This window comes from Ixodes scapularis, unplaced genomic scaffold (assembly GCF_016920785.2).
Source record: "Ixodes scapularis isolate PalLabHiFi unplaced genomic scaffold, ASM1692078v2 PGA_scaffold0__279_contigs__length_252992795, whole genome shotgun sequence".
In the NCBI taxonomy this organism is placed as follows: Eukaryota; Metazoa; Arthropoda; class Arachnida; order Ixodida; family Ixodidae; genus Ixodes; species Ixodes scapularis.
In genome coordinates this window covers 28,665,748-28,681,314 of record NW_024609835.1, presented here as the reverse complement: position 1 = coordinate 28,681,314, position 15,567 = coordinate 28,665,748, and the positions used below count along the sequence as shown (strand labels likewise).

The window sequence follows — 15,567 nt, the reverse complement described above, 5'->3', positions numbered from 1 at the left end:
GCTCTGGTCGCTCCATTCGATGCGTTCACCACCAGTGCCGTGTAGGCCTCTCCTGGGTCCTGGTATTCCGCCGCATCTACGTACACGGCTCTCTCGTCCTGCGCGTAGCTGTCCACAATGGCTCTCGCCCGCGCCGCGCGTCTCCCCGTGTCGTGTATGGGGCTCATGTTTCGCGGTATCGGGTACACCTGGAGTCTGGTCATCATTTGGCTCGGTATTGGCACCGTGTCCCCCGATGCGACGCCGCTGGGATTGACGCCCAAGTCTTGTAAAATCTTCCTCCCAGTTCTCGTGCTAGAGAGCCGCTCGAGGTGCGCCGTTCTTTGAGCTTCTGCTATTTCTTCTAGGGTGTTGTGCACCCCCCAACTCGAGAAGCCTCTGCGTGCTCACGTTGCCCGGTAGTCCGAGAGCTATCTTGTAAACCTTGCGAATGAGAGCGTCTATCTTGTTTCGTTCGGCTGGCGTCCATTTGTGAAAGGCAGCCACATATGCGATGTGGCTGATTGCAAAGGACTGCACGAGTCTGATCATGCTTTCTTCCTTCATACCGGCTTTGCGGTTGGAGATTCGTCTTAGCAATTTGGTGGTAGACATGACCTTATTGTTGAGCTTGGTGATCGTCGCCCCGTTCACCCTGTTCCTCTCGAAGAGCATTCCCAACACACTGATCCTGTCAACCTCCGGGATCTTGTGTCCCCATCTGGTTCGGATCGTGATATTTGGTCGTTCCACCATAATCGGTGCGTCTTTTCTCCGCCTTCCTACCCTCTTAGGGCGGATAAGTAACAGCTCTGACTTCGCTGGAGAGCACACAAGTTCCGACCCCTCAAGGTGATCCTCAATTGCCAATATGGCTTCTTGCAGCCGATCCTCTATGTGTCCATCACTGCCCTTGCTGACCCATAGCGTGATGTCGTCAGCGTAAATGGTGTGTCTGACGTCTCTAACTTCCTGTAGCCGCTGAGCCACTCCTATCTTGACCAAGTTAAATAGCAGGGGGGAGATTACCGACCCTTGTGGGGTACCGACACTTCCTAGCTCTTTCTCGTCTAGTTCTACGTCGCCCGCACACAGTCTAGTGGTTCTTCCCGTTAAAAAGTCTCTAATGTAGTTGTAGGACCGCCTCCCCATGTCCAATTTAGTAACCTGGGCAAGAATGGCAGAGTGTTCTACCTTGTCGAAGGCACTCTGTAAATCTAGCCCTAGAATGGCCTTATTGTCTCCGGTACTTAGCGGTACGTCTACGATTTCGTGTTTTGACTGGATCATCGCATCCTGCGTTCCCAACTTTTTCCGAAAGCCAATGATAGAGTCTTACCACGCACGAGGCAAGCGAGATCGGCAACAGGTTCTCCAGGCTAGGTGGCTTGCCTGGCTTAGGGATCAAGATCGTCTTGGCCGTTTTCCATTGCTTAGGCAACGTGCCTTCACTCCAGCATTTGTTGAAGTATTTCGTGATGTACTTAATTGCATCATTGCTTAAGTTCTTGATCGCCTTGTTGGTGATGCGGTCCGGGCCGGCGGCCGACCTGCCGTTGAGCCTTTGCATGGCCGCTCTCACCTCACACTGCTCGATGTCTCTATCCAGAATCGCGTTCTCATTACCGGTATACTCCGCATCTACTATGCTGGGGGTAGACGGAAGGTATCTCTCGTTTAGTCGCTTCTTAACCTCTGCTTCTCCCGCCCTGCTCATGGCTTCGTGCATTATTCTGGCTAACTTGTTGCCCTGGCTGCTCTTGGTGTTGGATTCATCAATTAGATGCCGGAGCAAGTTCCAGGTTTTGCCTTTGTTCATCTGACCGTCGGCTTCGTTACATACTTCGTTCCACTGTTGAGTACAGAGAACCTGGCAGTGAGCTTCGATGCGTCAATTAAGTTCCGTCACCTTCCTCCTTAGCTTCCTGTTTGTACGTTGCCCTGACCATCTGGCCTTAATTGACTGTTTGGCTTCCAGCAAATGTGCTAATTTACTGTCTAGCCTCTCTATGTGTTCTTCCGCCTCGACCTCCTTGGTTGTCGCCTCTATCGTCCTGTTGACACGGTCGGTCCACTGATCAATGTCCGTAATCTCGGATTGCCAACTACCCAGCGCTTCCCGAAAGGCGTCCCAGTTAGTGATTCTTGTGGTAATAATCACGTTTCTGCGTTTCAATAAAACCCCGAGAGGGGGCGGCCAGTTGGGGGCGCGTGCTTAACCCAGCTTGCTGGTGCTGTCTAGAGCCACTCGATATGGCAGCGTAGCTGCCAGAGTAGCGCCACGCTTTTCCTTATGCCGTCTCTCACCGTGATTGGTCACACGCGGTACCATAGCAACGAGCTGAGCTGGCTCGGTTTCTTAGCAACCGAGTGACTACTTGTCACGTGACCTCGCAAGAGCCGTGATGTCACCGGTAAGATGGCAGCGCCCAGAGCTGGTGGATACGAGTTTGTTCGGTGCGCGGTAGTCGTAATGTGCCGCTGCCTGCCGACGATTTCGGACTTCTTCGTGCTCTCTGACGCAGGTATAACGTGAACATCTGAAAGAGTGTGACTTTATAGCTTTTCTGTGCAAGATCGCTCTGGATATTAGCACCTGTGCGAGAGCACCAATCATATCGCCGTAGCGGTGCTCGTATTCCTGGATGTGTTCGAGGATCGATAAGACATTTTGCATGCAATTTTCGCATACGCCTAGCCTTGTTTGAACGTTAGAATGTCTGAGAATCAATGCGAATTGTATGCGTCGTATGTTGGACCTTGGGGAAGTTGTTTCAGCCCCAGGTGACCGCATAATCACAAACGTTTAGCGAGGAAGCTCCTGCGACCTTTACGTTTTGTACTAATCAACGATCTTACAATATAGCTTTTACGATAACATTTTCGAATTTTCTAGCTCCCTTTGAATGTTGGAATTTATGAGAATTGAAACGAAAGGCGTACGTCATGTGTAGGGCCTAGGGGAAGTTGTTTCAGCCTTGGGTCACCGAATAATCACAGCAACTTTCAGCGAGGAAGCGCCTGCGACCTTTAACTTTTTGTACTAATCGACGATTTTACGAATTGACAGTTCTAAAGACTTTAATAAACGCCCTTTCGTTGCAATAGCTTGCATTTAATCGCAGTGTTTTTTTGTTTTTTTTTTCAAGTGACAAGCTGGTTTTTGTTCAAATGACGTATGTAAAACGACCTGCTCTATAAGAATGCATCAACACACACTATTAAATTTATATGCTCAGAGGTGTGTTCGTCTTTGTAATCAACAAGTTACATACAATTATTCTTTACGAGTGTAATATTTATTTTCTGTAGCTGGGCCCCTTTTGTACTCATTAATATCCGTGTGCTATGATGCTATCATCATGTGTGTATGGTTCTAAATATCCTCTTTCAATGCCTACAGAAGCCGAAATGACGTCAGCCGACCCCAGCTCACACATTTGAAACGAAAACTGCGTCACTCGGATGTATGCGCTCGTCAACAATCAATTCGTCGATGAATATTTGAATTCACGTTTGTGGCCAATGAGTGCACATGAGTCCACTTGCGAATGACAAGTTCTATGGTGTGCTTAAAAGCACGGTGGAAGCTTGGGGTCATCGCACCGGTGCCCTAGCATGTCACGACCGCGTGATTTCACTGTTCTCTTTTGAGTTGAGGATTAGGGCTAAGGAAGAAGAAGTTAAAGAATCATTTCATGGCCCCTTTAACACGGGTATGTGTGCAACACCAGATAAAAATATTGACATCTTGCATGCCGGTAACTTTTCGGACGACCACTTGACCTGTCGGCAAGAACACCTCATATCCGGCGTCCGTCTCTTTTGATGGCGTTAACAATCCTCTGTAGACCACCGTGCTGTCCTTCTTGGTTTAACGCCGTCGACTGTTCATCGCCCTAATCGAGGTTGATATCGTCGTCGACGTAATCTTATCTTGAATGAATGATTGGGTCTTGAAAAATTATGGTGCTAAGCATACATTCTCTTACTATGAGGCAGTCGAGCAGCAGTCATATTCCAAGGCAATCGTCCTGTCGTGGCCGGCGTAATCGGATTTTGTTTCATAGGAGCGCAGTTCGAAAGTACAAGGATGGTACGTTCGTCCACAAAGCCGCCGCCATCCCGGCGGCGCAGAAAACCACTCTCCTTGTCCGTGCACGCTGCAAATCGTCTCATTTCACAGAAGAAACAGGCACCGCTCCTCCAGAGGCCCGTGCCGTACCGCCATGCCAAGCGTCCTTTAGGTCTTTTGCCACTTTTCAATTACCGAATGGAGATATCAACTAGATAAAGGTTGCCGCCCGGCGTCGCTAGCAGTACGGTTACCATAGAAACCTCCCAGGCCCAAAATGGAGATCACTATAGGCGCTTCTGACGTCGTGTATCTAGATAATTTTGCGTCGTGTCGCTACTCTGGCAGCTACGCTGCCATATAGAGTGGCTCTAGTGCTGTCCTGTCTCTCTCTGTGTGGTCAATCCGAATTGTCACGACATGGTGTCAGAAGTGGGATACGAGCGGCCACAGCAGTGAAAAGGGCAGGCGTGACGAGCGGCGGTCACAGCAGAAGAGGCGTCCGACCGGGAAGAAAGAAAACGGTCGGGTAGTCCGGGTACGTCAGAGACAAAGATGGCGGTGGGCGAGCATCGGGAAACCAGGCCAGCCTTCGGTTTCGCGCCACCGACGGCGTTCGATTTTCAACGCCCAGAGGAGTGGACGGTTTGGTCCAGTCGTTTCCTCAGGCACAGAAGGGTCTCGCGACTCATGGAGGAAGAAGGAGCAGCTCAAGTAAACGCTCTAATCTACTGCCTAGAGGGAGATGCCGAGGACATACTCGCCGCAGCGACGCTGACGGAAGAAGACAAAGTGGACTTCAAAAAGGTGCTGGAAGTATTCCAAAATCATTGCATCGGAAAAAGAAACGTTATTTACGAGCGAGCGAGGTTTCATCAACGCAAGCAAGAACCTGGCGAGACCGTCGAGGCCTTCGTAACGGCCCTACACAGACTTGTGGCCCACTGCGGGTACGGAGCACTCAAAGAAGAATTGGTGCGCGACCGCCTGGTGGTCGGCTTACAGGAGGGGAAGCTGTCAGAGTCGTTACAAACTGATACCGAACTCACTCTGGAGAAGGCGTTACAAAAGGCGGGACAAAAGGAAGCCGTACGAAGGCAGCAGGTTGTCGTGCGCCAGGAGAACCCAGCAGAAGAACTGTCTGTCGACGCCCTCCGGAAAACGTCGAGTAAAGGCCGCTCCAGTTCCGGAGACCAAAGAAACGAGACTGCGGGGTGGAAGAGCCCGCTACACAGTTACGGGAAGTGCTGCGGACAAAGCTTTCATGGAAAGAGCAACTGCCCGGCATCCACGTCCAAATGTCACTCATGTGGCAAGAAAGGCCACTGGCAAAAGATCTGCTACAAGAAAACTCTACGAGAAGTCACCACAGAAAAGAATGAACCTTTACTGGAAAGATGGTCACTGGGCGCACTCAAGGAGGGTAGCAGTGCATTAGCATGGAGAAAAGAGCTCAGCGTCAATGGAAAGCCAATCACTTTCAAGATTGACACCGTGGCAGATGTAAATGCGGTGCCACTGAGGGCTGTTAGAGATGTGAGTGCAGTACGACCCACTGCAGTGAAACTCTACGGTGCCGGCGGACAGCCACTGGAGGTGTTGGGAAAGGTTCAAGCCATCCTAAGCTGTGGAAACAACAGCGTCCGAGATAAGATGTATGTTATTCAAGGGCTGGAAGAACCTCTGCTGGGTCGTCGGGCGAGTACGGGTCTAAAGATTGTACAGGTGCTGCAAGTGGTTACAGCAGACCCAGGTGCCAAGTACAAAGAAAAGTTCCCAGGAATGTTCAAGGGTCTTGGGGAAATGAAAGGTGACTACCACATCAAGCTCGAGGCAGGTGCAAGCCCAGTGTCAGTAAACACGTCACGGAGAGTGCCCTTGGCTTTGTTGGATAAAGTCAAGGCTCAGCTGACGGAGATGGAGAAAGACGGCATTATTAGGAAAGTCATAGAGCCGACTCCCTGGTGCTCAGCTATGGTGGTGATCCCCAAATAAAGTGGGGAAGTTAGGATTTGTGTTGACCTGACAAACCTTGTGGTGGCCGCCGCCACACCGACCGCGCCGGCAGAGGGCAAGGCGCCCGACGGCAGCGCCACGCGCCGGCAGGGCGCAGCTGGGGGGGAGGCACAGATTCATTCGGGATCGAGACGGGCATTAAAGAAGACGTGAGAAATCCTTCCTTGTTGTTACGTGTTCTTCCGGGGTGGACCGCACGGACGAGAACCCGGGGCTTCCAGGCTGTGGGCAGGGAAACCCACATTGGCGACCGACGTGAGGCCTCGTTCGTGTGGCCGACTCCGGAAGGTAAGTGGAGTTTTTTCCACTGTTTGTCTCGGGTTCGCATGTGTTCGCGTTCACGCATCGGAGGAGGCGATTTGAATTTTCGGCGCATAGGCCGGTGTCAATTCCGTCCACACGGTGCGAGCAAGGGTACAGGCAGCTCATAACTGTTGGTTAAAGAAACAAACCAAACGTCGTTCTATTTTGGTCACGGTTATCGTTGAGCAGCGCCACGCCCCTGAATGGTGCTCGCGTTCCGCGTGAGCGTTTCGACCCGCGTTATCGATTTCTTGTCGAACTGATATTGTAATTTTGGAAGAGTGATTGCGCGGTTTACATACAACGCCGCTATCTGAGAACAGGCCTCCTTTCTGTTGATCGTTTGCTACCTCTTTTTTTTTTTTGACCTTTCACCGATTTTATGTGGAGCACCTGTGCCCACATAAAAGTGTCGCGCTTTAGGCAGAAAGAGACCTCCATAGCACCGATTGGAAGACTTTCAGGGTTGGGGGGAACTCGCGATGAACGTAGTTAGGACACCACCGCGGCAGGTTTCCACGGAGGACCTTAGCAAAACTAAGGGCGACGACGAGGATGATATTCCCCTCGGCGAGCTCGCGAAGCGACTAAACCCCGAAAGCACTACCGAACATGACACACGGATTTTGCAACCAGCGACCACAGAATCGGCGGGCACGGTACAACGGGACACTGTCGACGAGTTGAGATCGGCCATGACCCTCCTGCTTCAGTGTCAACGGGACCAGATGATGCAACTAAGCCGCCCCTCGGTGACAGTCACCCCGCCTCCTGAAGACCATCTGCGGCTCCCGCTTACTATTCCAAAGTATGCGGGCTACGCGGATAGGAAGTCGGTGACAACGTTCATCTCTGAGCTGCAAAACTACAAAGCAGCGTCGGGGATAGAAGACGAGGTAGTGCTAAACCGTCTCCTCCCGGTTGCACTAACGGACAGTGCAGCACTGTGGAGGCAAAGACAAACCAAATTCACGAGTATGGCAGATTTCGAGGCGCGATTTAGGGCGGAGTTCCTGCCTCCGGATTACAACATGCGAATCAGGGACGAGCTGCGCGCGCGCACACAGCACCCAGACGAGTCACTCATTGAGTTTGTAAGGGCTCTCCAGGGCCTGTACGACATCGCCGACGCCGCGGCACCAGACGCGGAGAAAGTAGAACGCGCCATCCGCCAAAGCCACCCGCGTTTCCATCCCCATCTCAGGGGACGCACATTTCAGAACTTAGACGAGATGGCACGAGCAGCGATCACCATCCAGGCCGATATCCTCGCGGAACTTAGATACCGCCCCCCTCCTCCACAGAACATGACCCTGGAACCATCATTTGCGTGGTCTGGGAACGCACGGGTACATAGAGTCGGGGGAGAACCAGACTATTCCAACCAAGCGTCTGTCCCCCGAGCCCTAGATCCTCATGCATATGAATCACGAAGGCGCAGCGGGTTTCAGGGCATACGTTCACAACGCCCCAACCCATCCATTGGTCAAGATGAGGTCTTGGCCTCTGGACCGGTAACGCGGAGCGGGGGAGGGGCAAGTACGAGCGAGACACCGCACGAAGCCGACGGGCGGGCCACGACTCGTTGTTTTCGATGCGGCCGGCCAGGACACATACGCCGGGAATGTAGCGAACAGCGGCGGCAGCCTCAGACACAGGGAAACGGCTACGGCCGGCGGTGGTAAGAAATCCCTACTCTCCGCCGGCTGCGCCGAAAACACGATCCACAAGATCGAGTCGCCGCAGCCGCCTCCGGGCCTCCCGGAGGCTCACACGGGCTCCGGGGACTGACGCTTTTCTATCGACCCTCGGTGGCCCTCCATCACTTTTTCTTCCTCATAACACTCCTCGTTGTGAGACTCCCGGCGTGTCCGATTTTCCATGGACACCCGGGCGCCCAGCTCACACCGTTCGCGGTGTTGAGACTCCCGGCGTGTCTGCTCTCGCATCGACAACCGGGCGGCCAGCTCACAACACTTTCCGTCATGAGACTCCTGGCGTGTCCGCGTTCGCGTCGACAACCGGGCGCCCAGCTCACACCGTTCGCGGTCTTGAGACTCCCGGCGTGTCTGCTCTCGCATCGACAACCGGGCGGCCAGCTCATAACACTTTCACTCTTCGTCGTGAGACTCCCGGCGTGTCGGCTTTCACACCGACACCCGGGCGCCCAGCTCACACCGTTCGCGGTCTTGAGACTCCCGGCGTGCCTGCTGTTGCAGTGACACCCGGGCGGCCAGCTCACAACACTCTCCGTCATGAGACTCCCGGCGTGTCGGCTTTCACACCGACACCCGGGCGCCCAGCTCACACCGTTCGCGGTCTTGAGACTCCCGGCGTGTCTACTTTTGCACAGACACCCGGGCGGCTAGCTCATAACACTCTTCGCCGTGAGACTCCCGGCGTGTCGGCTTTCACACCGACACCCGGGCGCCCAGCTCACACCGTTCGCGGTCTTAAAACTCCCGGCGTGCCTGCTGTTGCAGTGACACCCGGGCGGCCAGCTCACAACACTCTCCGTCATGAGACTCCCGGCGTGTCGGCTTTCACACCGACACCCGGGCGCCCAGCTCACACCGTTCGCGGTCTTGAGACTCCCGGCGTGTCTACTTTTGCACAGACACCCGGGCGGCTAGCTCATAACACTCTTCGCCGTGAGACTCCCGGCGTGTCGGCTTTCACACCGACACCCGGGCGCCCAGCTCACACCGTTCGCGGTCTTGAGACTCCCGGCGTGCCTGCTGTCGCAGTGACACCCGGGCGGCCAGCTCACAACACTCCCCCTCATGAGACTCCCGGCGTGTCGGCTTTCACACCGACACCCGGGCGCCCAGCTCACACCGTTCGCGGTCTTGAGACTCCCGGCGTGCCTGCTGTAGCAGTGACACCCGGGCGGCAAGCTCACGACATTCTCAGGCATGAGACTCCCGGCGTGTCGGCGATCGCGCTGATCCCCGGACGGCCGGCTTACACTGTTCTCGGCCGTAAGCTGCACGAAACAATTGCATTTGAGTTGGACCCTAATGCGATTCCCTTTCAGCCAAACGTCGGCCCGCCAGATTCCGGCCCGATCCCGAGTGTCAGTGCCGCGTTGAAGTTCTCAACACCCAGGATGGTCGCTCGGGATGGCCGGGTGCCCGTGGACTCGCCACGGCCGGAGGGGTTTGGAACAGCCTCTCGAACCGAGAGACCGGCAGAGCTCATCCCTGCTGTAAGTAGAATGGAAACTAGAACCAAGTCCCTTGAGCCACGTATCACCGTGAATGTACTAGGTACCCCAGTGGCCGCTCTTCTAGATACAGGGGCAAACATATCGCTTATGGGGGATGCTATGTTTGCGCAGTGTAACAAGAAAAAGATACATCTCCGGTCGGCAAATGTAAAACTGCAGGTAGCATCGGGGTCCGTACTGCCTGCTGCCGGCGCAGTGAGATTGCGAATTTGCTTTCATGCCAGAAAACGAAGACAACGTTTTGTGTATCTCCCTGGACTGCCAGTTCCCATGATCCTTGGTCGGGATTTCATTACGGCAGAGCGGCTTTCACTAGACTTCGCCCGAGCTGGATATTCATTGGGGGGCGAAACGGAATTAACGCCGTTTACCAGACAACAAGATTGTATTCGCGGCCAAGCGTTTCCGGTAAACGTTGCCGGGCAGGTGTCTTTACTTCCAGACAGCGTGCTCAAGGCCGTGCAAAAGTGTTCCGGTGAGAACAACCAGAAGCAGCTCCAGCACCTGCTGGAACCCTTCTCGCCGATGTTCACGGAAAGACCTGGGAAAACCGATCTTATGCGGCACCGAATCGAAACCAAGGACGCACCACCCCGGAGGTGCAATGCGAGACCCATCAGTGCCCACAAGCGCCAACTTTTGGATACGGCGCTCGCAGAAATGATCGACACCGGCGCAGTACGTGAGTCAAAAAGCCCTTGGGCCTCACCGGTGGTCCTGGCCCCAAAGAAGGATGGTACAGCCAGGCTTTGTGTAGACTATAGGCGACTAAATGAAGTGTCAATCAGAGACAGTTATCCTTTCCCTAGTATCTCCTCGGTGATGTACGCCCTCGGAAATTCGACCGTTTTCACGACCCTTGACTGCAGCCGGGGGTTTCTTCAAATCGAGGTCCACCCCGCTGACGTGCCAAAAACGGCATTCATTTGCCACAGAGGGCTATTCGAATTCACTCGCCTTCCCTTTGGGTTGTCTAATTCGCCTGCCAGCTTTCAGCGCTTAATGGATGTCGTGCTCGGCGATGCGAAGTACGAATTTGCGATGGCATACATGGATGACGTCGTCGTGTTTTCACGAACTTTCGAGGAGCATCTCGTACATCTCCGCATTATACTAGAACGAATGCGCCAGGCCGGCCTTACAATTCATCCAGGGAAGGCACAGCTGGCCGTTCCAGAAATCAAACTTCTCGGTTTTGTGGTTGATGGCGGCACGCTGCGTCCAAACGAGGATAAGCTACGCGCGATAACGGAATACCCCCCGCCCCATGACGTCAAAGCTCTGCAGAGATATCTCGGTATGATCGCTTTTTACAGGGATTTCATACCGCGATGTGCCGAAATAACGGCGCCACTGAATCAACTTCTCCGCAAGAAAACGAAGTGGTGTTGGGGCGAACAGCAGCAGATCGCGTTTGCAGCTCTTTCGAAGGCTGTGACAGACAACGCGTGCCTGCATCTCCTAGACTTGAATCGTCCGTTCACTTTGCAAACCGACGCAAGCGATTACGGGTTGGGAGCAGTTCTCTTACAAGAATACGACAACCTCCTTCGACCGGTAGCATTCGCCAGCCATACGCTTACCGGAGCAGAACGGAATTATTCTACCACCGAGAAAGAGTGTCTGGCGATTATCTTTTCCCTAAAAAAGTTTGACATGTACCTGGATGGAGCGTCATTTTGTATTCAAACTGACCACATGGCTCTTTCTTGGCTGAAAGGACTTCAAAACCCAGCAGGCCGCCTCGCTCGATGGGCACTAACACTCCAGCGCTACAAGTACACCATTGAGTACAAGCGCGGAGCGACTAACAACGTGGCAGATGCGCTTTCCCGTGCTCCACTTCTCGGGCAGGAGATGCAGGTGGATCCCGACTTGGTGGCGGTGGCTGTCTCCGTGCCTATCACCACGGATTCAAGATGGGGAACACTGGTGAGCAGAGAGGAGCTCCGGACGGCCCAGCAGGCCGATGGGCTCTGCCAGCGGGTGACGCAGGCCCTGGCAGAACGGAGCCCAACCGACGCCGAGGTTCCTGGGGAGTTCGACTCGTACCTGCTGAGCAGCGACAATATCCTGCTGAGGTACATCCACCAGGAAGACGAGGCCGGTGGTTCGCCGTTCCGGTCCGTGATACCTCGCAAACTGCGTAAGTCCTTCATAAGATATATGCATGACTCCGCATTGGCCGGGCACAGCAGTGGGAGCAAGACTTACGAAAAGTTAGCCCAAATTGCAACGTGGCCCGGTATGAGACAGGACGTTATGAGGTACACGCGCAGTTGTACGGCGTGCCAGAAGGCAAAACCCCGAGGGGGACAACCACCAGGCTTAATGAAATCGGTCGAAAGTAGATACCCTTGGGAATGCGTTGCATGAGACGTGGTCGGACCTTTTCCCCGTAGTCCGCGAGGAAACCAGTATTTGCTTGTAGTGACGGACCACTTCACAAAATGGGTTGAACTGTTTCCTCTGCGCAAACTTGACTCCAGGAGAATCTGGGATTGCCTTCTCGAGACATTCGCTCGGTTCGGCTTTCCAGCAACACTCATTACGGACAACGCTTCTTATTTTATTAGCAGGGTGTTCGTGGACGCATGCAAGGCATTGGGGATACGGCACAAAAAAACGTCGCCGTACCACCCACAGGCGAATATTACGGAAAGAGTAAACCGAAACCTCAAAATGATGCTGGTCACGCACACAAAGCAGCACAAGGATTGGGACGCGAAACTGGCGGAAATGGCATTCGCCACACACACAACACTGAACCGGTCTACGGGTTTTACCCCAGCCCTACTGAACTTTGGAAAAGAACTCGTGTTTCCCCTGGAAAATGGTCTTCTTTGCACAGACCAAGCACGTGTGCAGCGCACCACTACGCAGTTCGCAGCAGATCTCCAGCAGCGCTTCTTTGGGAACCTACGTGAAGCTCGAGAGAACCTGGACATCTCGAGACTCCATCAAGCGGAGCAGTACAACAAAGGGAGGCGGAATTTGAGGTTCAATGTAGGAGATCTGGTGCTGAGGCGAACTCATCCGCTAAGTGACGCAGCTAGGGGCTTCACGGCGTCCCTGGCCAATAGGTGGAAAGGCCCCTACCGCATCAGCAAAGCACTATCTGACGTCACTTACAAGCTGGTGCACTGCGAGTCCGGTGAAGTGTGCGGGTCCATTCATGTTACCCACATAAAACCTTTCAATGAACCCGAGGAGTTAGAAGTGCTTCAGGATCCAGCGGAAAGTGATCATGATCAGTGCCCACAGGTTCCTACACCACCCCCGCCACGTTACAACATGAGGCGGCGGTGAGGACAGCGAAAGAAGGCACACACACTCCTACAGTATTAGTGGGAAACCATTTTACGTTAGGGAGGGGAGGAGCAGGAGGCACCTTGCGGGAGGGTCCTTGCCGCTGCAGATGGAAAGACACCATCAAGCGGCGCGACCACTTATTTCGGCTGAATAAGTTCTCATTGGGTTCTTAGAGGGCAAGGTGACGGGTAGGTCGCCTGTCAGTGTTCCGTCCTCGCCATACATCTCTTCCCTAATGAATAACAGATCTCACTTTAGTAGAGGCGAGGCGACGGCTAGGTCGCCTGTCAGTGTTCCGTCCTCGCCATACATCTCTTCCCTAATGAATAACAGATCTCACTTTAGTAGAGGCGAGGCGACGGCTAGGTCGCCTGTCAGTGTTCCGTCCTCGTATACATCTCTTCCCTAACGGATAACATATCTCATTTTATTAGAGATGCCCATCTGATTTGCCTTGTCTCCCAGATGGTTCGAAACTACCGCCGGAGGAACCCGCCATACCAGCGCCCCCCCCAAGGTGGCGCACAGGGGAGCAACAGGCAGAGCCAGGCGCCCCGGGCGCCCCGTACGGTGCCTGCCTCCGTCCGTGCCGCGGGCATGGAGGTTCCCGGGACGGCCACCTGGGTCGTCTGGCCCGAACGTTCCGCAGCCCCCGTGGGCTTCGTGTCGAGGGCTCCCTGGGTGGAGCAGCCCCGGCCCCTGGTGGGCGAGCCCTCAGACTCTACCCCCCCTCCGTTCCGTGGACGGACGCTGGCGCAGCGCCATGGCAGCGACCCTCCGGCGCCCTTCACCGAGGAGGAGCGCGCCGCTCTCTGCTCGGTGTGCGGCGTGCTAATTGTCCACTGGGAACACCACCGACATGGCGCCCTGCACGCTGCGCGCCGAGCGGTGAGAGAAGCGGCCTTGGCCGTGGCGTTTCGCCCGCTTACGGAGGACGACGCCGCGGCCGCGCTGGTTATTCTGCGCCGGATTCGCCCGGGGGCACTCCGGGGCGCGGAAAACGAGCCCGACCCCGCGCTGCTCCTGGACCAGCTGGACCTGGGCCCGGGCACCCCTTGAAGGGGGGAGGAGTGTGGTGGCCGCCGCCACACCGACCGCGCCGGCAGAGGGCAAGGCGCCCGACGGCAGCGCCACGCGCCGGCAGGGCGCAGCTGGGGGGGAGGCACAGATTCATTCGGGATCGAGACGGGCATTAAAGAAGACGTGAGAAATCCTTCCTTGTTGTTACGTGTTCTTCCGGGGTGGACCGCACGGACGAGAACCCGGGGCTTCCAGGCTGTGGGCAGGGAAACCCACAACCTCAACAAGTGAATCGAAAGGGAGAAGCTTGTGCTCCCGTCGGTAGAAGAAACACTGGGCGTCTCGCTGGCGCAAAGGTTTTTTCGAAGTTGGATGCCAAAGCGGGTTTCTGGCAAGTCAAATTGGCTGAAGATTCACAGCTGCTCACAACTTTTATAACCCCTTTTGGCAGGTTCTGTTTCCAAAGGCTCCCCTTTGGCATCTCCTCGGCGCCTGAGCACTTCCAAAGACGTATGAATCAAGTTCTTGATGCGATACCTGGAGTGTTGTGTCACATGGATGACATTTTGATCACGGGAAGAGATATCAAAGAACACATAGAGGCTGGAGGAGGTCCTTTCGAGACTGAATGCTGCGGGAATCACACTTAACAACAAGTGCGAGTTCGCCAAAAAATCTTTGAAGTTCTTGGGACACATCCTGAGTGCGGAAGGGATCCAGCCAGACCCCGAAAGAGTGAAGGCAATCATGGACTTCCGGGCACCGGACACCGTAACTAAAGTTCGTCAGTTTATCGGCATGGCTAACCAGGTTGAACGGTTTATACCCAACTTGTCGGAGAAGCTACAACCCATCCGAGATCTTCTCAGAAAGGACGCAGAACGGAACTGGGACGGCCAGCAGCAAGGAGCATTCGACCAGGTGAAGCGAGACATCACGGAAGCTACAACGCTGACACTCTATGATCCCCGACAGCGGCTGATAGTGTCGGCAGACGCCTCGGCGTATGGGCTAGGCGCAGTGCTGTTGCAGAAGGATCGACAAGGACTGGTGAGCCCGGTCGCTTTTGCATCCAAAGGACTGAGTGAGACGGAAGGAAGGTACGCGCATATAGAAAAGGAGGCTTATGCGGTCACTTGGGCATGCGAACGCTTTGAAAAGTTCCTGATAGGAACCAAGTTTCATGTGCAAACGGACCACAAACACCTAATTGCGTTATTGGGTGGCCGAGAGTTGAATACCATTCCTGCAAGAATCCAGAGGTTCAAGCTCAGACTCATGCGTTTCAGCTACTCCATAGAACATGTACCCGGGAAGGATTTATGGACGGCAGATGCTCTCTTGAGATCCCCCGTAGAGCCCCCTGAGAAGATGGAAGAGGAGTTAGAGGCGTACGTCCAGCTTGTGACAAGCTTCCTGCCAGCTACGAGTCACTATCTGGACGAAGTACGCACTGCTCAGAGTCAAGATCCTGTATGTTGTAAGTTAAGGGAGTACCGTGCAAAGGGCTGGCCCCACAAGACGGACATCCCACCAGAGATCGCTCCTTACTTCAGGAATAAAGACGACCTCACGGTACAGAGCGATCTCCTCGTGAAAGACAATCGGCTAGTAATCCCGAAGTTATTGAGAG

The 15,567-nt window shown here is 54.4% G+C and overlaps 1 protein-coding gene across 1 annotated transcript; it reads left to right on the top strand.

The window, feature by feature from the left end:
- The first annotated feature begins 7,068 nt into the window (after window positions 1–7,068).
- On the top strand, window positions 7,069–8,104 carry LOC115310158. The gene has a single exon (XM_029968437.4). The coding sequence runs from the start codon at window positions 7,069–7,071 to the stop codon at window positions 8,056–8,058; it is 990 nt and encodes a 329-aa protein (XP_029824297.3). The 3' UTR covers window positions 8,059–8,104.
- The last annotated feature ends 7,463 nt before the right edge of the window (window positions 8,105–15,567 follow it).